Source organism: Salmo salar, chromosome ssa26, assembly GCF_905237065.1.
Source record: "Salmo salar chromosome ssa26, Ssal_v3.1, whole genome shotgun sequence".
NCBI lineage: Eukaryota > Metazoa > Chordata > Actinopteri > Salmoniformes > Salmonidae > Salmo > Salmo salar.
Genome location: NC_059467.1, coordinates 40,988,260 through 41,011,208, shown reverse-complemented (window position 1 = coordinate 41,011,208; position 22,949 = coordinate 40,988,260). Strand labels below are relative to the sequence as shown.

Sequence of the window (22,949 nt, the reverse complement as noted above, 5' to 3'; positions counted from 1 at the left end):
GGAGAGAAGTAGACAGGACCGCAGGACCCTCAATATCTAGATGGACAGACGGAGAGAAGTAGACAGGACCGCAGGACCCTCGATATCTAGATGGACAGACAGAGAGAAGTAGACAGGACCGCAGGACCCTCAATATCTAGATGGACAGAGAGAAGTAGACAGGACTGCAGGACCCTCGATATCTAGATGGACAGAGAGAAGTAGACAGGACTGCAGGACCCTCGATATCTAGATGGACAGACAGAGAGAAGTAGGCTGAGACTTCCAAGGCCAACTATGTCACTACTTACCTTCAACCCCACTTCCAATTGGAACAATGTGCTGGGAGCTGTTAGTCAGGCAGCTGAGGAGCTGTTAGTCAGGCAGCCGACGGAGCTGTTAGTCAGGCAGCCGACGGAGCTGTTAGTCAGGCAGCCGACGGAGCTGTTAGTCAGGCAGCCGACGGAGCTGTTAGTCAGGCAGCCGACGGAGCTGTTAGTCAGGCAGCCGACGGAGCTGTTAGTCAGGCAGCCGACGGAGCTGTTAGTCAGGCAGCCGACGGAGCTGCTAGCCAGGCAGCCGACGGAGCTGCTAGCCAGGCAGCCGACGGAGCTGTTAGCCAGGCAGCCGACGGAGCTGCTAGCCAGGCAGCCGACGGAGCTGCTAGCCAGGCAGCCGATGTCCATGAGCAAATCATGTGCGCCCAATCAAATCAAAGTGTGTGTGCGTGCGTGCAGGTTTTCAGTGAATTTATGTAAATCGTGAAGCTCATCTGCAGTGCAGGAAAATTCTCAGCAACAAAAGAGTGATCAAATTAAGACCCGGCACCTGTCTCTGGCTCTCTGGCCTGCAATAAGCTGATTAGTCAGAGTGTGTCTGGCCCAGTATGTCCCCCTGTGTCTGGCCCAGTATGTCCCCCTGTGTCTGGCCCAGTATGTCCCCCTGTGTCTGGCCCAGTATGTCCCCCTGTGTCTGGCCCAGTATGTCCCCCCTGTGTCTGGCCCAGTATGCCCCCCTGTGTCTGGCCCAGTATGCCCCCCTGTGTCTGGCCCAGTATGCCCCCCTGTGTCTGGCCCAGTATGTCCCCCCTGTGTCTGGCCCAGTATGTCCCCCTGTGTCTGGCCCAGTATGTCCCCCTGTGTCTGGCCCAGTATGTCCCCCTGTGTCTGGCCCAGTATGTCCCCCTGTGTCTGGCCCAGTATGTCCCCCTGTGTCTGGCCCAGTATGTCCCCCTGTGTCTGGCCCAGTATGTCCCCCTGTGTCTGGCCCAGTATGTCCCCCGCGTCTGGTCCAGTATGTCCCCCGCGTCTGGTCCAGTATGTCCCCCGCGTCTGGTCCAGTATGTCCCCCGCGTCTGGTCCAGTATGTCCCCCGCGTCTGGTCCAGTTAGTCCACCTCTCTGGTCCAGTTAGTCCCCCGCGTCTGGTCCAGTATGCCCCCCGCGTCTGGTCCAGTAAGCCACCCCGCGTCTGGTCCAGTATGCCCCCCGCGTCTGGTCCAGTATGCCCCCCGCGTCTGGTCCAGTATGCCCCCCGCGTCTGGTCCAGTATGCCCCCCGCGTCTGGTCCAGTATGCCCCCGCGTCTGGTCCAGTATGCGCCCGCGTCTGGCCCAGTATGCCCCCCGCGTCTGGCCCAGTATGCCCCCCGCGTCTGGCCCAGTATGTCCCCCGCGTCTGGCCCAGTATGTCCCCCGCGTCTGGCCCAGTATGTCCCCCGCGTCTGGTCCAGTATGCCCCCCGCGTCTGGTCCAGTAAGTCCCCTGCGTCTGGTACAGTTAGTCCCCCTCTCTACAAGGTATAATATTGTGTCCTCTTTTTTCCCACCTCTTTCCCCCATCATAGGTTGCTATCGCCGTGGTCTCTGTGAGGCTGGTAAAGAAGCACAAAACAGCAGGTCTGGTGCCCAACGGCCTAGCCATCACCACAGATACCAGTCAGAAGGTGAGCGTTAGCCTCTTAGCGCCTCTGGGCACAGTGAATGGAAACACAGCTAACTGGCATTAGCGCCACACCACGTTCTTTCCACCAACCACAGGTAGATGGAAAATAAACAACACCTCATGCTAACATGCTAAGCTAATGCAAGTCAGCGCATGGTTCGGTAACACTGAAAGGGTGTCAAGGTCGCAGTCTATTTTGGTAGTGTCCCTTCTTGGTTCCTCTCCAGTGTGTGGGAGAGAACGGTTCACCTGCCTGCCTGCTCCTTTACATTGGAGTAAACGTCTGGAAAATGTTTCTTATTGCTCTGTAATCTTAATGTGTTGTGAAATCTGTTGTGAATGTATTGTAATGTTTTTAAAATTGGATAACTGCCTTAATTATGCTGGACCCCAGGAAGAGTAGCAGCAAATGGGGATCCATAATATATACAAATACAAATCTTTAATTTCTGATATTTTATGACTGTCTATTGTCTGGTAAGTGATTTAAGGATTCATACACTCTCATTGAAAATGATTTATGAAAGAGTGGTGTTTTCAGTAGAGCTACAGTACAGACACCATGTAAGAGGAATGGAATATCACTATTGAAATATCCTATGTCAATTTACTAGATTAAGCTGTAATCTGTCAAATATAAACCGTGGTAGATTGAGTTACTGTTCACAATAACTATTTAGAAAAAATTGCATTCCTGGTAATGAGTTGATGTCCTAATGGATCTTATAAATCTTCCTGACATCGGTTTTATGAGCACATGATGAAATGCTTAATACATGTGTTTACATGTGTGCATGCATGAGTGTGAGCGTACGTGCGTGTGTATGCTTTCATTCACATTTGAATTGGCTAATGCTCTTTCTCTCCCTCACTCTCTCCCTCGCTCTCTCTCTCTCCCCCTGTCCGTCCGTCCTGCAGTATGTCTTTGTGTCTCTGCTGTCCAGGGACAGTGTGTATGACGTGCTCCGGAGGATCTGCACACACCTCCAGGTCAGAGAACACACACACACTCACACAACCACACACACACACACACTGGCTATCACTACACACACACCTCCAGGTCAGAGAACACACACACTCGCACAACCACACACACTGGCTATCACTACACACACACCTCCAGGTCAGAGAACACACACACACACAACCACACACACTGGCTACCACTACACACACACCTCCAGGTCAGAGAACACACACACTCGCACAACCACACACACAAACACTGGCTATCACTACACACACACCTCCAGGTCAGAGAACACACACACACACAACCACACACACTGGCTACCACTACACACACACCTCCAGGTCAGAGAACACACACACTCGCACAACCACACACACAAACACTGGCTACCACTACACACACACCTCCAGGTCAGAGAACACACACACTCGCACAACCACACACACAAACACTGGCTACCACTACACACACACCTCCAGGTCAGAGAACACACACACACACAACCACACACACTGGCTACCACTACACACACACCTCCAGGTCAGAGAACACACAGACACCATGTAAGAGGAATGGAATATCACTATTGAAATATCCTATGTCAATTTACTAGATTAAGCCACACACACACATGTACCACTGAACCAGCTCACTCCCACATCAACAGGTCTATTGGCCTTAAAAGTGTACAGATTGTAAAATAGTGTACTGAATATTTCCCATATCTCATCGTTCCCTCTCCAGGTCAATGGGAAGAGTCTGAGCTTGAAACACTACATGGAGGTTCCCCATACCTTATCTCTGGTAAGTAAGCTTTGGACTCTAGCCCCTCACTCCAGACTGATCCCTGTCTCTTATTGGTTAGAACATTGACCAACTCCAGACTGATCACTGTCTCTTATTGGTTAGAACATTGACCAACTCCAGACTGATCCATGTCTCTTATTGGTTAGAGTATTGACCAACCATAATGTACACAAGTACAACATGAATCACATTATTATTATGAACAGTACTGACGTCAAATGGGAGAATCAAGGACACGGGTGGTTCCTAATGATGTGAGAATCTCGCTAGTGTTTACAGAACAACTGGTTCTGCGAGATTAGGATCAGGATTTCCAATTGTAACAGTAAGCAACTGTAACAAAATGGATCACTGCGTTATTATGAGTACATGTTGCATGGATTGCTAAGGCATAAGAATATGAAAGTGTGTATTCTTATTTTAGATGTATGTAGTTCTGTACCTGTCTATTAATGATATATATTATATCATTTTATGTAGTTCTGTCCTTCAGCTGTAATTGTCTAACAATGTTATGTATTATGTCGGCGGGGAGCAACTGCGGCCCTTTATGATGAATTCAGATTTTATGTGGCCCCCACCCCCATCAAAGTTGCCTATCCCTATTCTACTTCATTTCTGGATTTAGTTAATGTATTATTTAATGTCTTAGTTAATATCTTAGCTAATGTCTTAGTTAATGTCTTAGTTAATGTCTTAGTTAATATCTTAGCTAATGTCTTAGTTAATATCTTAGTTAATGTCTTAGTTAATGTCTTAGTTAATGTCTTAGTTAATGTCTTAGCTAATGTCTTAGCTAATGTCTTAGCTAATGTCGTAGCTAATGTCGTAGTTAATGTCTTAGCTAATGTCTTAGGTAATATCTTAGCTAATGTCTTAGTTAATATCTTAGCTAATGTCTTAGCTAATGTCGTAGTTAATGTCTTAGCTAATGACTTAGTTAATATCTTAGCTAATGTCTTAGCTAATGTCTTAGTTAATATCTAAGCTAATGTCTTAGCTAATGTCTTAGTTCATGTCTTAGTTCATGTCTTAGCTAATGTCGTAGCTAATGTCGTAGCTAATGTCGTAGCTGATGTCGTAGCTGATGTCGTAGCTGATGTCGTAGCTGATGTCATAGCTGATGTCGTAGCTGATGTCGTAGCTGATGTCTTAGTTAATGACTTGTGATGAATAACGCAGGAATTACAGTATTACAAAAGATAACGATAGTTTCAGAATCTCTACTGCTACCCTATTAGTCTAATAATGAGTAATCATAATAAATAATTTATGTTTTTCTAAAGTGTATGTACTGTATTTGTTATGAATCAATATCCATATGTAACCTTGTCTCTAGATATGTGTAAGAGTAGGCTGACCCAAGTCTGCCATGGCCATGCCCCTCTGTGACCTTCAACAATGACCTTATCAATGACTTCCTGGAAAAAAATGGAAGTAATCAATATTTGGTTCATTGTTGTCTTACTCTGTCTCAATGACTATTCTCCTGAGTGGGCCCACACGATGCAGCCATCTTGTAGGACAGTTGACCTTCGTAACATACGAACGTAATATGTATTAATAATGTCTAGTTCATATGTCATAGATTGATTATGGATGGATGGATATAGGTATGTTCAGTACCAGTCAAAAGTTTTAGAACACTTACTCATTCAATGGTTTTTCTTTATTTGACTATTTTCTACATTGTAGAATAATAGTCAAAACATCAAAAATATGAAATAACATATGAAATCATGTAGTAACCAAAAAGTTTTAAATCAGAATATATTTGAGATTCTTCAAAGTAGCCACCCTTTTGCCTTGATGACTTCTTTGCACACTCTTGGCATTCTCTCAACCAGCTTCATGAGGTAGTCACCTGGAATGCATTTCAATTAACAGGTGTGCCTTGCTAAAAGTTAATTTGTGGAATTTCTTTCCTTAATGCGTTTGAGCCAATCAGTTGTGTTGTGAGAAGGTAGGGGTGGTATACAGAAGATAGCCCTATTTGGTAAAAGACCAAGTCCATATTATGGCAAGAACATCTCAAATAAGCAAAGAGAAACGACAGTCCATCATTACTTTAAGACATGAAGGTCAGTCAATCTGGAACATTTCAAGAACTTTTAATGTTTCTTCAAGTGCAGTCGCAAAAACCATCAAGCTCTATGATCAAACTGGCTCTAATGAGAACCGCCACAGGAAAGGAAGACCCAGAGTTACCTCTGCTGTAGAGGATAACTTCATTAGTTACCAGCCTCCGAAATCAGCAATTAACTGCACCACAGATTGCACCTCACAGAGTTCAAGTAACAGACGCATCTCAACATCAACTGTTCAGAGGAGACGGTGTGAATCAGGCCTTCGTGGTCAAATTGCTGCAAAGAAACCACTACTAAAGGACACCAATAAGAAGAAGAGACTTGCTTGGGCCAAGAAACACAAGCAATTGACATTAGACCGGTGGAAATCTGTAATTTGGTCTGATGAGTCCAAATTTGAGATTTTTGGTTCCAACCGCCGTGTCTTTGTAAAACGCAGAGTAGGTGAACGGATGATCTCCACATGTGTGGTTCCGACTGTGAAGCATGGAGGTGTGATGGTGTGGGGGTGCTTTGCTGGTGACACTGGTGAGTTATTTAGAATTCAAAGCACACTTAACCAGCATGGCTATCACAGCATTCTGCAATGATACGCCATCCCATCTGATTTGCGCTTAGTGGAACTAACACCTCCAGGCTGTGCAAGGGCTATTTGACCAATAAGTAGAGTGATGGAGTGCTGCATCAGATGACCTGGCCTCCACAATCCCCCGACCTCAACCCAATTGAGATGGTTTGGGATGAGTTGGACCACAGAGTGAAGGAAAAGCAACCAACAAGTGCTCAGCATATGTGGGAACTTCTAAAAGAAAAAAACTTCTACCTCATGAAGCTGGTTGAGAGAATGCAAAGCTGTCATTAAGGCAAAGGGTGACTACTTTGAAGAATCTAAAATATATTTAGATTTTTTTAGCACTTATGTGTTATTTCATAGTTTTGATGTCTTCACTATTATTCTAAAATGTAGAAAATAGTTTAAAAAAAATAAAAAACCTTGAATGACTAGGTGTGTCCAAACGTTTGACTGTTACTGTAGATAAACTATGCAGCATTGAGAGAGTGGAACACTTTCTTTCCTGAAGATTTGGTCAATTCAGATCAATAATGCCTCGCACATCTCTGATTTAGAGGGGTTGGGTTAAATGCGGAAGACACATTTCAGTTGGACAACTGACTAGGTATCCCCCTTTCCTTTCTATACCTCCAGGATGAGTTCCCAGTGGCGGATGAGTTCCCGGGGGCGGATGAGTATCCTCCGGTGCTGAAGTGGAGGAGAAAACCCTCGGTGGTGTCCGTGTCCTCGTCCCTCCCTGACCTCCTGGGTAGCTCCACCGGTAGCCTAACTGCGGTGGACTCCTCCTTCCAGACAGACCAGCCTCTGGAAGGTGAAAAGGGAGGACAACCTAGCCTGGACCAACATTGGTTTATGCTGTATTATAGCCAACTCTTGTTTGGCATGAGAATGACCGTAGGGGTTTGGCAAGACGACACAAGCAGATCTGGGACCAGGCTAGGAAAAACCTATTTTTCGTGTATTTAATTTCACAAAGGATGACAAACTGACAGATACAATGGCGAACACAGCATTTCTCATGAATAGCATAATATAATAGCCATATCTATTGAGGCTCTGCCACATGAGGTGAGCTCTGCGTTTTTTCTGGTGCATTAAGAGATTGGAGGTGTTCAGCTTTGTCCACACCTGGCCGGAGTTATCCATTGATGTTAGCCGGCGGGGGCTGGGCCATCACATGTTTGCAGAATGTTCAAATCCCTGATTATGTGTAGGAGGGGAACTGGGAAGGGAGAGTTGTGTTTGGATGGGCACAACCCTCTTATGCAATACAGGATTAAGCACCAAATGGAGATTTTAGCATGTAGGGACTTGCTCTGTCCTTCTACTCTGTCCTGCTACTGTGTCCTGCTACTGTACCCTACTGAACCCTGCTACTGTGCCCTACTGAACCCTACTGAACCCTACTACTGTGTCTTGCTACTGTGTCCTGCTACTGTGTCCTATTACTGTGTCCTGCTACTGTACCCTACTACTGTACCCTGCTACTGTGTCCTACTGAACCCTGCTACTGTGTCCTGCTACTGTGTCCTACTACTGTACCCTACTGAACCCTGCTACTGTACCCTACTACTGTGCCCTACAACTGTACCCTACAACTGTGCCCTACTACTGTATCCTACTACTGAGCCCTACTACTGTGCCCTACAGTACCCTACTACTGTGCTCTACTGAACCCTACTACTGTACCCTACTGAACCCTACTACTGTACCCTACTGAACCCTACTACTGTACCCTACTGAACCCTACTGCTGTACCTTACAAACTGTACTCTACTACTGTACCCTATTACTGAACCCTACTACTGTGCCCTACTGAACCCTACTGCTGTACCCTATTACTGAACCCTACTACTGTGCCCTACTGAACCCTACTGCTGTACCTTACAAACTGCACCATACTGCTGTACCCTACTGTTGTCTACATTTAGATGATCTGAAAGAGACTAGAATAAACTGCCCAGTTATGTATACAGTACATAACACTACTATTGTCTCATAATTGTGACGTCTGTATGCAGGCTTTACTATGACATATACGACGGGTTTCCCAAACTGACTGCCTCACTTTTTTTGGGGGGGGGGGGCATAAACGACTGTAAAAACACCAGCAAATCACCTCCAAGTGATTTTAATTTGGGAAATCTGTTCCAAAGTATTCCCATGCATTATAGAGATTTATTATATAAACAAATTTAAGCAAGGTTTGAAATGATTGTTTTAGTCAAATATTATATCTGTTTGGTCTTCTTGCGGTCAATTTGCAGTCTACAAATGATTAGTCATAATGTTCCGGCCCCCTGACCATCCGCTCTAGAGGAAATTGTCCCATGGCTGAATGTAGTTGATGATCCCTGATATAGGACAGTCTGCCTCTACCTCGTATCTACTGCATATGGTGCATATTGTCATAGTGGACTTTTTCCATATTTCATATTTGTTTAAGATGTGTTTCCTATGACGTAACTGTCTGGGGTTGCAAAAGAGTTGGAAAACCTGAGTGTAGATTGATCAAATAAAAACTTTGACCCACTTGCATACATACAATACTTTTGCACAGCCAGATGTGGTCACATATATATTAGCGTCCTTGCACTTTACAATGAAGTGTAATGGAGCAGAATGTTCAGGGGGTTTTTCTTTTCAAAACTGGTTGAATGGCTCATTTTACCCCGTAGGCACCTGCAACTTACCACAATATATTTGATGGCATCTGTAAGCAACAATACACTATCACCTACGTAGTCTAGTAGATGGCTATATTAATGTGTGTGTGTGTGTGTGTGTGTGTGTGTGTGTGTGTGTGTGTGTGTGTGTGTGTGTGTGTGTGTGTGTGTGTGTGTGTGTGTGTGTGTGTGTGTGTGTGTGTGTGTGTGTGTGTGTGTGTGTTGTAGACCGGGGCTTAGAGACAGAGAAGATCCTACTAACAGAGCCTGTTCCAGAGCTGGGCCCGATGGAATATCAGCTTCTCAAGTTCTTCATCATACTGTAACTATTTCCATGCCCCACAACTGGCTTCCTCACAGCAACAATCATATCATTAGGACCATCATTGTTTTATTAGATTTTATTTCACCTTTATTTAACCAGGTAGGCTAGTTGAGAACAAGTTCTCATTTGCAACTGCGACCTGGCCAAGATAAAGCATAGCAATTCGACACATACAACAATACAGAGTTACACATGGAGTAAACAAAACATACAGTCAATAATACAGTAGAACAAAAAGTCTATATACAGTGAGTGCAAATGAGGTAAGATAAGGGAGTTAAGGCAATAAATAGTCCATGGTGGTGAAGTAATTACAATATTTACCTTGTGTTGTCGAATAAATATACATTCATTGGCAGCATTATGCTCAACATTTTTTGGTACGAATTTTATCTGTGAAATAAAATCTGAACAAGGCCTAATTTAATATTCTAAAATGGATATGATCACAAAAGAATCCAGTTTTACTGCCACCTAGTGTACACACACACTTGGTACATCCTAATGTCAAACCTTCCTGTCCATTACTTCAGAATCATCCTCCTCATCCTGTCTTCCTGTTACCTGGCCTTCCGTGTCTGCAGCCTGGAGCACCAGCTGTCCTTCCTCAACAACCCAACACGGCCACCCCGAGAGAGGTGAGGTGGAGCCAGACTTAACTTTAGCCAAGTGTGTGTGTAACTGTTTTGTCATTCTGTTTTATACTACTGATAATAATAATAGTTAGAATAAACTGTTACGTTTATTAAATTAGGATTCCACCCTCAGAAAATCCTGTTCATAACTGTTATTCAAATGTCACATTTTTGGAGGGAAAGCTATTTTACTGACAATTCTATTGTCTTTGGTATCTTCCTCCTAGGTAAGTGCTGCTCTGCACTGTGATCCAATACCACTTGACTGTCTCCCTTTACGGATACATTCCTCTCTGTGACCACCTCCAGACTATGCAAACAGACTATTTATTTTTCAGGATTTTACTTCACTGTAGACTAAAAGAGGGCAAACCCCCAACTCCATCATTTTGTTGTAGGTAAGAGACAATGGCAGGTGAAAGACAATGGGCAGGCCAATTGAAGAGCCAGCAAACTACACTCAAACCAATTGTGGATGGACTGAAAAGCCCGGGATTGGTGGAAATGGCTGGGAGTCAGGACTGGGAAGGATTCTGATTGGTGGAGTTTGTCTGATGGTTTTTGAAGATTTCTGGCCATGTTCGCCAACATTAGAGTCAACTGTGTTTTTTCCCTCCCGTCAACTCAACCAGGAATGAACTACAGGACTTCAAAGAAAAGTAAAAAACATTCATCTTTCAGAAATATATAAATATATGGTACTTTCAAGGAAAGGATTTGGATGCATTAGCACACTGACAGTGGAAGAAACCAATATCATTGGCTTTACAGAATGAAAAAAAATTGCCCATATGAACTTATGAGGATCAGTCCACTATTTCAAATGTTCATCATCATCAATGAGGTCTAACTATGTTGCCATTCTAACAGGCAGGTTATTCCTGGTAAACAGTGCAATACAATTTGCAAAGTATCCAGCCTAGACTGACTTTTTAAATGTTGAAATATTGTTCTTTAACTCGGTTTGTGTTATCATGACACCACAGGTATATGTTTACCAAAGTGGGTAGGATGGTACTATTTCATGTCTGAAAAATATTGTTTAGTATAACATCTTGTCTTTTGCTTTAATTTGTATAAATGCCAGTTGTCAGCTTTGTATTGTAAGCTACCTTTAGCCAGACACAATGTGTCACAGTGAGTGATCCGTCTCCTATCTAAATACTGAACACAGTGAGTGATCCGTCTCCTATCTAAATACTGAACACAGTGAGTGATCCGTCTCCTATCTAAATACTGAACACAGTTGTCTGAATGAGTAAACAAAGAAGACATTGACTGAAGTGAAAAAGATGTTTTCTTTCTTACACTCTGTAAACTTAAAAGTTAAATCTGCATTTCAGCCGGGAAGAAAACTAGCAAAAGATTTCTAGTTCTTTTACTCAGAATGTCTGAACAGATGCATTAGGAACAAACACACTCCGCTTTGATTATTACAGTAATATTGTTGAGGAAACAGAGCTGCAGTATGTACGGTATACTTTACTACCATAACTTAGTATGTATTATCTGGTCTGTTTTGGGTCTAGACACATCTGCAACTATGTAATAGTGGTCACTGATCTTCAGTCAATGGTGAAAGAACAAACTGTCCCTGTAGACACTGAGAACAGATTAACCCTGTAGCACCCCTAAACAACCCATTACAAGACTAACACTGTACAACCCAACTGTGACGGTTACTAATAAACAGCCATTTGATCTTGAGATGGTGTCACCTTTTTGGAAAAGTCACCGGTCTTCGCCGACGCATGTACCAAGAGGTACTTTATATGTGCACCTCTTTTAGGGGCCAGCAGTATACCCCCCTGCATCCCACTGCTGGCTTGCCTCTGAAGCTAAGCAGGGTTGGTCCTGGTTGGTCCCTGGATGGGAGAACAGATGCTGCTGGAAGTGATGTTGGAGGGCCAGTAGCAGGTTTCCTTTTCTCTGGTCTAAAAAAAAATATCCCAATGCCTCAGGGCAGTGATTGGGGATATTGTCCTGTGTAGGCAGCTGTTTTTCGGATGGGATGTTAAACCGGTTTCCTGACTCTGGTCACTAAAGATTCCACAGCACATATTGTAAGAATAGGGGTGTTAACCCCTATGTCCTGGCTAAATTCCCAATCTGGCCCTCATACCATCATGGCCACGTAATCATCCCCAGCTTCCAATTGGCTCATTCATCTCCCCTGTAATTTTCCCCAGGTCATTGCTATTATCTGTGCATAGTCACTTTACCCTTACCTACACTACCGTTCAAAAGTTTGGGGTCACTTAGAAATGTCCTTGTTTTTGAAAGAAAAGTAAAAAATGTTGTCCATTAAAATAACATGAAATTGATCAGAAATACAGTGTAGACATTGTTAATGTTGTAAATGACTATTGTAGCTGGAAACGGCAGTTTTTTTTTATGGAATATCTACATAGGCGTACAGAGGCCCATTATCAGCAACCATCACTCCTGTGTTCCAATGGCACGTTGTGTTTGCTAATCCAAGTTGATCATTTTAAAAGGCTAATTGATAATTAGAAAACCCTTTTGCAGTTATGTTAGCACAGCTGAAAACTTTTGTTCTGATTAAAGAAGCAATAAAACTGGACTTCTTTAGACTAGTTGAGTATCTGGAGCATCAGCATTTGTGGGTTCGATTACAGGCTTAAAATGTCCAGAAAAATACCTTTCTTCTGAAACTCGTCAGTCTATTCTTGTTCTAAGAAATGAAGGCTATTCCATGTGAGAAATTGGCAAGAAACTGAAGATCTCGTACAACGCTGTGTACTACTCCCTTCACAGAACAGCGCAAACTGGCTCTAACCAGAATAGAAAGAGGAGTGGGAGGTCCCGGTGTACAACTGAGCAAGAGGACAAGTAAATTAGAGTTTCTAGTTTGAGAAACAGACACCTCACAAGTCCTCAACTGGCAGCTTCATTAAATAGTACCCACAAAATACCAGTCTCAATGTCAACAATGAAGAGGCGACTCTGGGATGCTGGCCTTCTAGGCAAAGTTGCAAAGAAAAAGCCATATCTCAGACTGGCCAATAAAAAGAAAAGATTAAGATGGGCAAAAGAACACAAACACTGGACAGAGGAACTTTTGATGTTATTTTAATGGACAAAAAAAAAGATTTTCTTTCAAAAACAAGGACATTTCTAAGTGACCCCAAACTTTTGAACGGTAGTGTACATGTACAAATTACCTCAACTAACCTGTACCCCAGCACATTGACTCGGTACCGGTACCCCCTGTATGTAGCATCATTATTGTTATTTTATTGTGTTAATTTTTTACGTTAGTTCATTATTTAGTATATATTTCCTTAACTCTACAGTCGTGGCCAAAAGTTTTGAGAATGACACAAATATTAATTTTCACAAAGTCTGCTGCCTCAGTTTGTGTGATGGCAATTTGCATATACTCCAGAATGTTATGAAGAGGGATCAGATGAATTGCAATTAATTGCAAAGTCCCTCTTTGCATGCAAATGAACTGAATCCCCCAAAAACATTTCCACTGCATTTCAGCCCTGCAACAAAAGGACCAGCTGACATCATGTCAGTGATTCTCTCGTAAACACAGGTGTGAGTATTGACGAGGACAAGGCTGGAGATCACTCTGTCATGCTGATTGAGTTCGAATAACAGACTGGAAGCTTCAAAAGGAGGGTGGTGCTTGGAATCATTGTTTTTCCTCTGTCAACCATGGTTACCTGCAAGGAAACACGTGCCGTCATCATTGCTTTGCACAAAAAGGGCTTCATAGGCAAGGATATTGCTGCCAGTAAGATTGCACCTAAATCAACCGTTTATCGGATCATCAAGAACTTCAAGGAGAGCGGTTCAATTGTTGTGAAGAAGGCTTCAGGGCACCCAAGAAAGTCCAGCAAGCGCCAGGACCGTCTCCTAAAGTTGATTCAGCTGCGGGATCGGGGCACCACCAGTACAGAGCTTGCTCAGGAATGGCAGCAGGCAGGTGTGAGTGCATTTGCACGCACAGTGAGGCGAAGACTTTTGGAGGATGGCCTGGTGTCAAGAAGGGCAGCAAAGAAACCACTTCCCTCCAGGAAAAACATCAGGGACAGACTGATATTCTGCAAAAGGTACAGGGATTGGACTGCTGAGGACTGGGGTAAAGTCATTTTCTCTGATGAATCCCCTTTCTGATTATTTGGGGCATCCGGGAAAAAGCTTGTCTGGAGAAGACAAGGTGAGCGCTACCATCAGTCCTGTGTCATGCCAACAGTAAAGCATCCTGAGACCATTCATGTGTGGGGTTGCTTCTCAGCCAAGGGAGTGGGCTCACTCACAATTTTGCCTAAGAACACAGCCATGAATAAATAATGGTACCAACACATCCTCCGAGAGCAACTTCTCCCAACCATCCAGGAACAGTTTGGTGACGAACAATGTATTTTCCAGCATGATGGAGCACCTTGCCATAAGGCAAAAGTGATAACTAAGTGGCTCGGGGAACAACACATCAATATTTTGGGTCCATGGCCAGGAAACTCCCCAGACCTTAATCCCATTGAGAACTTGTGGTCAATCCTCAAGAGGCGGGTGGACAAACAAAAACCCACAAATTCTGACAAACTCCAAGAATTGATTATGCAAGAATGGGCTGCCATCAGTCAGGATGTGGCCCAGAAGTTAATTGACAGCATGCCAGGGCGGATTGCAGAGGTCTTGAAAAAGAAGGGTCAACACTGCAAATATTGACTCTTTGCATCAACTTCATGTAATTGTCAATAAAAGCCTTTGACACTTATGAAATGCTTGTAATTATACTTCAGCATTCCATAGTAACATCTGACAAAAATATCTAAAGACACTGAAGCAGCAAACTTTGAAAATTAATATTTGTGTCATTCTCAAAACTTTTGGCCACGACTGTATTTTCTTAAAACTGCATTCATTGTTGGTTAAGGGCTTGTAAGTAAACATTTCACGGCAAGATCTACACCTGTTGTATTCGGTGCATGTGACAAATAACATTTGTTTTGATTTAAATGAGAATGTGTTCATCTACTGTTAAATCTACCATTCCAGTATTTTAATTGCTATATTGTATTTACTTCGCCACCATGGCCTATTTATTGCCTTTACCTCCCTTATCTCACCTCATTTGCTCACATTGTATATAGACTTATTTTTCTACTGTATTATTGACTGTATGTTTGTTTTACTCCATGTGTAACTCTGTGTTGTTATCTGTCAAACTGCTTTGCTTTATCTTGGCCAGGTCGCAAATGAGAACTTGTTCTCAACTTGCCTACCTGGTTAAATAAAGGTGAAATAAAAATAAATAAAATAAAGTCAACTTACCTGGTAAAATAAGAGTTAAATAAAATTATCTTTAAAACAGGTAAACCCATGGATTGATTTGAGGTTCCCTCAAAAGTGTTTTAGGAATAAAAATGTTTATTTTTAACCGCATAAAGTGTGATGCAAGAAAGTAGCGCAATGAAGTGACAACGGAACAAAATGTAGAATCCACAATACCACTTTCTGCAAAGAAAAAGCTGTCATTTCTTTTCTGATCACAAGATGGAAGCACAGACCTGAAACCTGTTAGGGTTGAACTGGCTATTTGTATGCATAACTTATATAATATACTGGGGAAGCTATGTTACAATGTTAAGTATATAAACTACGGATAAATCAACTGCTGAAGACAAGAAGAACTACAACCGGCAACAGGAAGTGCGTCACGACGCTGGGACCAGCCTGCACGCCGACGATAGGAGGAGCAAGTTTAAACCACGCTCCTCCTCCCTCTGACAGGCCAGCATTGAGCGGGAACTATCTCTGTTAGAGTATAAAAGAGAGAACAATAGGATGTGTCGCTCTCTTCTCTGTTTGCCCTGCGAGGTAAAACAGCGAGACCGTATATATACGAACCACCCATTTACCACACACGTGTTTGCATTAATTAAAGTACAAATAAATCAGAAGTTACTATGTGCTGACTATTACTATGTGCTGACTATAGAAACGAACTGTCGCAACTTTAACAAACCCAACCCTTTCTAATTTCCAAATGTCCCAATTGCCCCATGGGTTATACTCAGTGGCGACCCGTCATTCAGGGCAGGTGGGGCTTTCGAGCACCCCACTTTTAGGTTAAAATAAATAATACCATTTATTTTTGGGGGGGGCTTGCCTGTTTTGCTTGTTAATTTGGATTTAATACGTGTCTCATATCAGTTTGCAAACAATGTAAAAACAATAAAAAATCGAATTGAATTAGTAAAGCCGCATACAAACATGGTCTCTTTTTTTGTTTTCTTGAGTAAAGCAGCTCCAAAATGCAGGCGTTTCAGCCTAGCTCAGTGCTTTCTGTGGTGGTGGGGCAAGCCAGAAAAAAATAAGAGCATTGCACCATGATTGGCTCAGTGTTCTGTCACTCATGGGGACACTACATCATTGTGAAGTTTATGTCCTTAGTAACTGTAGGCATCCAAAATTTCAGCCCTTTGGGTCCTGCCATAGAGTTATTAGACGTGCCCATCCAAGAAGGCTCAAGGTCATTCATTGGTCACAGATATAACGTGATTTGATGTCATTCTATCTACAGTAGCTTTGATTGGACTGATCATGTCAACATCTTACTTTCAAAGTCTTAGCTAGCAGTCATCATCAGTTGTCATCAAGTCGACAATCTACTGGCAAGTCATTTTTAATCCTTGTCATATGAAGAGAAATAATGAAGAGAAATTGTAGATAAAACATATCGGTGCTCATCAGCCATTGTACATAAAGATTACACAAGTTGGAAATGCAAATTCAACAATAAATTGTTTGGAAGGAATCAGTGGCTAACTGCAAGCTTTGCAAAGAAACCGCTAACGTTAGCCTGCTATTCAATGGAATGGCTATGTTTTTTTCCCGAGTTCTAGTGAGTTCCATAAATCCAGAGAATGCCAGACTTTGATAACAAAGTTTGATGACAACATTTGCCCACAAAGGACCACTACGTGAGTCCAAAAATGTCTTGTATGCTGCTGCATAAATGATGTAATATGCCAGGGGGAAATGTATACTGTAGTTAAGAAAGTAATACACTAAGTGTATGTTATGATGTAGTAAGCAGTTAGTAGCCCTTGTGCCTCACCATAATAATTAGGTCTATTTTCACCAACATGGTATTGTAAACATATAACGTTGGCTTGCACATGCAAATTCAGCACAGACATTATTTTTTATACAATTGTGTTGTTATTTGACATGTCAAATTAAAAGCTTATTTAACACGTCAAATAGTGTTTGTTATATGACGTATCTTTTTTGACACGCAAAGACCCAAACGGCGTTCAATGTGCCTCACCCTAATCATTTGGTCTATTTTCACCTCTTATTTTCGCCTACAACAGTAGATGAAATAAAGAGGTTCTAACTTGGTGGCCTATAACCTGTTTTAGAGAAATGTAATCATTGAACATTGTAAGAGCTGTCATTGTCTGTTTATGTGCCCCCTTTATTTATCCTACGGTTCTGATGTGTACAAGGAGAACACTGTAAGAACAGCCCATGTTCTGAATTCTGTCACTGTACATTTCAAAAGTGCTGAACAAATAGTTATATTGACTACGTCTGTCGTCGCTTGCTCAATAATGTGTTAATCAAAATGACGGATTGCCTCTTATCCACTTGTCGTCCCCTTATGCCAGCCATAATTTGTACATCTCAATTGTCAGTAGAAACCACATTTGTTTAAGCAAGTCAGCCATATCAGCTATGTTTTTTAAAGGCAGTAAATGAGGCTGAATGAACTGTTTTCGCTGCCAGACAAGGCGCCGCTGAAAGCCAGCTGTAACAGTGGTAAGGTGTTGTTGGGACTCTGAGGTTGGGACAGCTTTATGTAGGCCCTAACAGTACACTGTGGGCACTGTTTGTCACCATTATAGTGCAATTAATGTATGGTTGGTTTAGTGTTGTGTTGTGTAGTGGCTTTGCTGGCATGCATCCCACTTTTTTTTGTTTGCCCCACCACGATTTACATGCTAAAATCGCCACTGGTTGTACTGTACCAGTGGTGAGCAAGAATTTAGTCTCGAGGGTCACATCGGGATTTCAAAATTCAGCAGAGGGCCGCACAGATTTTTTTCTCCCAACGATTTGCACGGCAAAAGCAAAAGCTCAGTTATTTGAAAATGTATAGGTCCATTATCATTTATACATACTATATCTAGTTTTAGACGTTCAAACTGCAATTTCAGGGAAATGTTACCGTGTTGCATCTAATTTGATTCAATGCAATTTCATCTTTGAAGACTGCAACCATAGAAATACTATGTATTTATGCCAATAATAAGCCATTGTCAACTTCCTATCTATGGTTATTTTGGTCACCGCTTACATCGTTTACATTATGCCATCTTAATCTCCCAAAGAAACCGTGCCATTCCAAACACAAAAACAAAATAAACTAAAATACAAATCACAGTGGTTTAAAAAGTGGAGGGCGACTTGCTGAAACGAAGAAAATCGTCGCAAAATTGTAGAAGTAGACCCTCCCCGCAGCTGAGAGGTTTACGGTATTATAATAAACGCAGCCTAGATCATATACAGTTTAGAATGGTTCATCTTGAAATCATCCAATAAACATAGGCTTTTAGTTTAAAAGTTTTATCTTCCCGTGTCTAATGTCACAATGGATAAATGTTTAGGAAACGTTTGGATCAAGAAATGACTGTAGCTTTATGCTGCAAATGAGCGCAAACTAAACCATAATGGTACAATGCATCATCTGATTTGACGGTTGATGATTGAATGTGTCACAGTTTTAAAAAAATATATTATTTTAATGTATTTATTTATTAGGGACAGATACAATTATTAACCATCAAATCAGATGATGCATGTAAGAATCACATTGTATCTATTACATATTAGGCTATTATTATTATCTCAGATCTATTATTAACTCTACCGCCTAAAAAAACCTATCAACTAATATAAAGTCGTAACAGTTTTAGTTAAAAGCCCATCTTTTATTTAAGCAGACTTTAACACCTCTACACTACCAGGGGTCGGGAGGGAGAACCGGGAGGGGGCGGATAGCTCAGGTAGGTTACCCGTCCTGTCTAACGCCTCCTGCGGCCGCCTCTCCTGCGACGACGTCGGGACACCCTGGGGCGGCGGCGCCTGCGGACAGGTCGCCTGGAGGATCTGCGTCTTCTGGGCATTGTGATTGATGGATAAGACTTTTAGACGGGCCGTGCTCCCTTTTATAGGGCTGGAGGGGGCTGGGGTGATGTCATTATGGGATAAATGATGATGCAATAATTATTAATGACAGTTTAAATTTTGAAAACTTGTGAATTCTGTGACGTCATAGTAGCACTGGCAGGATGATGCAATGATATTTTTTATTTTGTAAATTTAAAAAGTGATATTTTTTTGGGCCAACCCAATGAACCATGGTAGAAATAATCAATCAGGTCTTTATTTAATGGTGATTTGGAATGTTGTAAGAGGAGATCCTACTGCAGCATAGAATGCTTAAGGCATATTATAATTCAGATAGGCTATCATGTGTAAAACACATCTTCACTAGATTATGCCAAAATAGAACAGAGGATTTAAGGAAAGTCTCTATTTAATCATCAATTTCCTGCAGTCAAATAACACAGTAAGTAGCCTCATGGGTGAAATTACATTAATATGATTCCTAATTTCATAATTAATAAACATTTCAAAAAAGCTGCTGAAAATCTGGTGTTTCTACGTCAAACGGTTTTGTTATATTTCAGTCTTCTGTGATGTATATAAAGTGTAATATTGGAATGCAATCTCAAAATGTAATACATGTCAACTCTATATCTGACATGGTACAGGTAGGTGTCTTCTGTATACACCTCACACCCATAACCATGTGTGTGAGGTGTATACTTTTGTTTCAAAGGAGTTTTAAGACTACCAAGAAACACTCTGTGACCCTGATTCAGCCCACTGCAGTAATTATTGACTTCTGCTATTACCCTTGACATGTCAGCCATATCATCAATTAGAAAGTCTGAAACAACTGAATATGTTTATTACAACCAACCTCTCAACTACTGAGTAGGCTCTCTCATTAAATCTCTTATCCATTTGATACTGTATATCAGCGGTCAGTTGAATCAGCTTCTTTCAGCTAAACTGTTCAGAAAGTCTGTAACTACTGCAACCAGCCTCTCAGAATCAGATTGCTGTGATGTCACTGAAACTGCATTGTGATTCAATGGCACCACCACAACAATTTGTGCATAAAGCAAGTCATTATGCTCATCAAATGCTGGTATACAGTAGATTCTTATTAGAATGGGGTATTATAAAAGTAATTTCCCAAATAATAAACTCAGTCAAACATTTCATCCTCTACATATTTTATTTGATCTCATATAGAGAATGCTTTCTAAAATGGTGGATCTTCAGGAGCCCACTCCACCTGGATACCATGACAACCCACAAGTGATTGACACTTGACAGGTTAGTTCCCACAGCCTGGTGGGCGGGACCAGAGGGACACCTGGTTCAGAGGTTCAAGAGGCCCTACTCTGACTCTCTCCTAGTGATGCCAGGAATTCCCCTAGCTAATTACCTAGGGAAGCTAGACACTGAACACACAGGCTTTAAGGTTGATAGGCCAGGCTAAACAAACCACACTGGAGCTAAGTGGCTCTGTTCGTGTGTAGACCCATCTCTCTAAATATTCACATTTCTCTATCTAAATAAATTGGGCACAGACATCAAATTACCTTAGCAATAGATTTTGTTGTTTTTGTTCAATGCATAACCTCTTGTTGATCCTATAGGCATACCTCCCATGCCCTTACTGACGTAGGTCTCCATAACAAAGTATTCTTCATACAAAGAAAAGAGACAGAATGGACACAGTTCGGAAATCCACAAGATCCACATTCCATGATTTCAGGACACCAAAACAAAAATGTACATATCCAATGTTGCATAATTGTTGCATAATGTAGAACCCAAATTCTGAGAGGGGGCTGTATTGGGCTGGAGAGAGGCAGAGGTCAGGCTGAAGCAGATGGCCAGACACACTACAGCCGAGACCATTCCTCTTGGGACATACTGTATACTAGTGAATGTTAAATCTGCATTTCAGCCAGGAAGAAAACTAGCAAAAGATTTCTAGTTATTTTACTCAGAACGTCTGAACAGATGCATTAGGAACAAACACACCCCGCTTTGATTATCAAATCAAACTTATTTATAAAGCCCTTCTTACATCAGCTGATATCTCAAAGTGCTGTACAGAAACCCAGCCTAAAATCCTAAACAGCCAGCAATGCAGGTGTAGAAGCATGGTGGCTAGGAAAAACTCCCTAGAAAGGCCAGAACCTAGGAAGATACCTAGAGAGGAACCAGGCTATGAGGGGTGGCCAGTTCTCTTCTGGCTGTGCCGGGTGGAGATTATAACAGAACGTGATCAAGATGTTAAAATGTTCATAGATGACCAGCAGGGTCAAATAATAATAATTTGCAACAGGTCAGCACCTCAGGAGTAAATGTCAGTTGGCTTTTCATAGCCGATCATTCAGAGTATCTCTACCGTTCCTGCTGTCTCTAGAGAGTTGAAAACAGCAGGTCTGGGACAGGTAGCACGTCCGGTAAACAGGTCAGGGTTCCATAGCCGCAGGCAGAACAGTTGAAACTGGAGCAGCAGCACGGCCAGGTGGACTGGGGACAGCAAGGAGTCATCAGGCCAGGTAGTCCTGAGGCATGGTCCTTGGGCTCAGGTCCTCCGAGAGAGAGAAAGAAAGAAAGAAAGAGAGAATTAGAGAGCGCATATTTAAATTCACACAGGACACCGGATAAGACAGGAGAAATACTCCAGATATAACAGACTGACCCTAGCCCCCCGACACATAAACTACTGCAGCATAAATACTGGAGGCTGAGAACGGAGGGGTCAGGAGACACCGTGGCCCCATCCGATGATACCCCAAGACAGGGCCAAACAGGCAGGATATAACCCCACCCACTTTGCCAAAGCACAGCCCCCACACCACTAGAGGGATATCTCCAACCACTAACTTACCATCCTGAGACAAGGCAGAGTATAGCCCACAAAGATCTCCGCCACGGCACAACCCAAGGTGGGGCGCTAACCCAGACAGGAAGACCACATCAGTGTCACGACTCCCGCTGAAGTCGGCCCCTCTCCTTGTTCGGGCGGCGTTCGGCGGTCGACGTCACCGGCTTACTAGTTGCCACTGATCGATGTTTCACTGTTTGTTTGGTTTTGTCTTTATTGTGTACACCTGTTTTTGATTTTCCCTAATTATGTTCATTATTTAAACCTCTGCATTTCCTGTTTGTCTTGTCGGTGATTGTTTCCTGTTTTGTGTGTTTGGAGGTGTTTTCTCCGCACTATGTATTTTCCTATTAGAAGATTTATTGATTTTTCAAGTAAACACGTTTGTTTACATTGATCCCTGTGTCCTGCGCCTGACTCCTCTACTTCTCTAAAAAACCATTACAGAATCACCGACCAGCTATAGAGTCAGCAGGAGCAGCCAGCCCTCCGATTCATATAGAGGAGCGCGTTCAGCAGCAAGCGAGCTTGATCCAGAGTCTCATGACTGCCATGGATCGCGTGCTGCAGACCATGGAGAGAGTGGAGAGAAAAAGATGTCCCGTCAACCCAGCCACACCACCACCAGTCGCACCACCACCAGGTGCACCTCCTGATAAACATATTTCTACCCATCCTCCGTCTGTATCCAGTGGGATTCGGCTCTCGCTCCCAGGAGCGTATGATGGAACAGCTGCCTGGTGCCAGGGGTTCCTACTCCAGCTGGAGCTCTACCTGGCGGCTGTCCAGCCGGCACCATCGGGAAGTGAGAGAGTGAGCGCTCTCATCTCCTGTCTGACTGGTAAAGCCCTGGAGTGGGCCACCGCCATCTGGGAAGAGAAAAGCCCGACTCTGGAGGACTACGAGGACTTCTCCCGCCGCTTTCGGGC

The 22,949-nt window shown here is 42.8% G+C and overlaps 1 protein-coding gene and 1 long non-coding RNA gene across 6 annotated transcripts in view; both read left to right on the top strand.

Annotated features, from left to right (window-relative positions):
• Positions 1–11,696, top strand: part of LOC106587765 (GRAM domain-containing protein 2A) — a 31,080-nt gene extending 19,384 nt beyond the window's left edge. For 3 of the 5 annotated variants that reach the window (XM_045708850.1, XM_045708847.1, XM_045708851.1), the window contains exons 6-12: positions 1,822–1,920; positions 2,838–2,909; positions 3,640–3,699; positions 6,997–7,174; positions 9,258–9,351; positions 9,888–9,992; positions 10,328–11,696. In XM_045708850.1, coding sequence (XP_045564806.1) covers positions 1,822–1,920; positions 2,838–2,909; positions 3,640–3,699; positions 6,997–7,174; positions 9,258–9,351; positions 9,888–9,992; positions 10,328–10,391 — 672 coding nt within the window. In that variant the 3' untranslated portion in view covers positions 10,392–11,696. Of the gene's footprint in view, positions 1–1,821; positions 1,921–2,837; positions 2,910–3,639; positions 3,700–6,996; positions 7,175–9,257; positions 9,352–9,887; positions 9,993–10,216 lie in introns of all 5 variants that reach the window. The other 2 variants (XM_045708849.1, XM_045708848.1) reach the window with 2 other exon arrangements.
• A 7,153-nt stretch (positions 11,697–18,849) lies between these two features.
• LOC123730833 (uncharacterized) lies at positions 18,850–22,551 on the top strand. The gene is made up of 3 exons (XR_006762285.1): positions 18,850–19,608; positions 20,364–20,447; positions 22,468–22,551. It is a non-coding gene; the product is annotated as an uncharacterized lncRNA (long non-coding RNA).
• Positions 22,552–22,949: the final 398 nt, after the last annotated feature.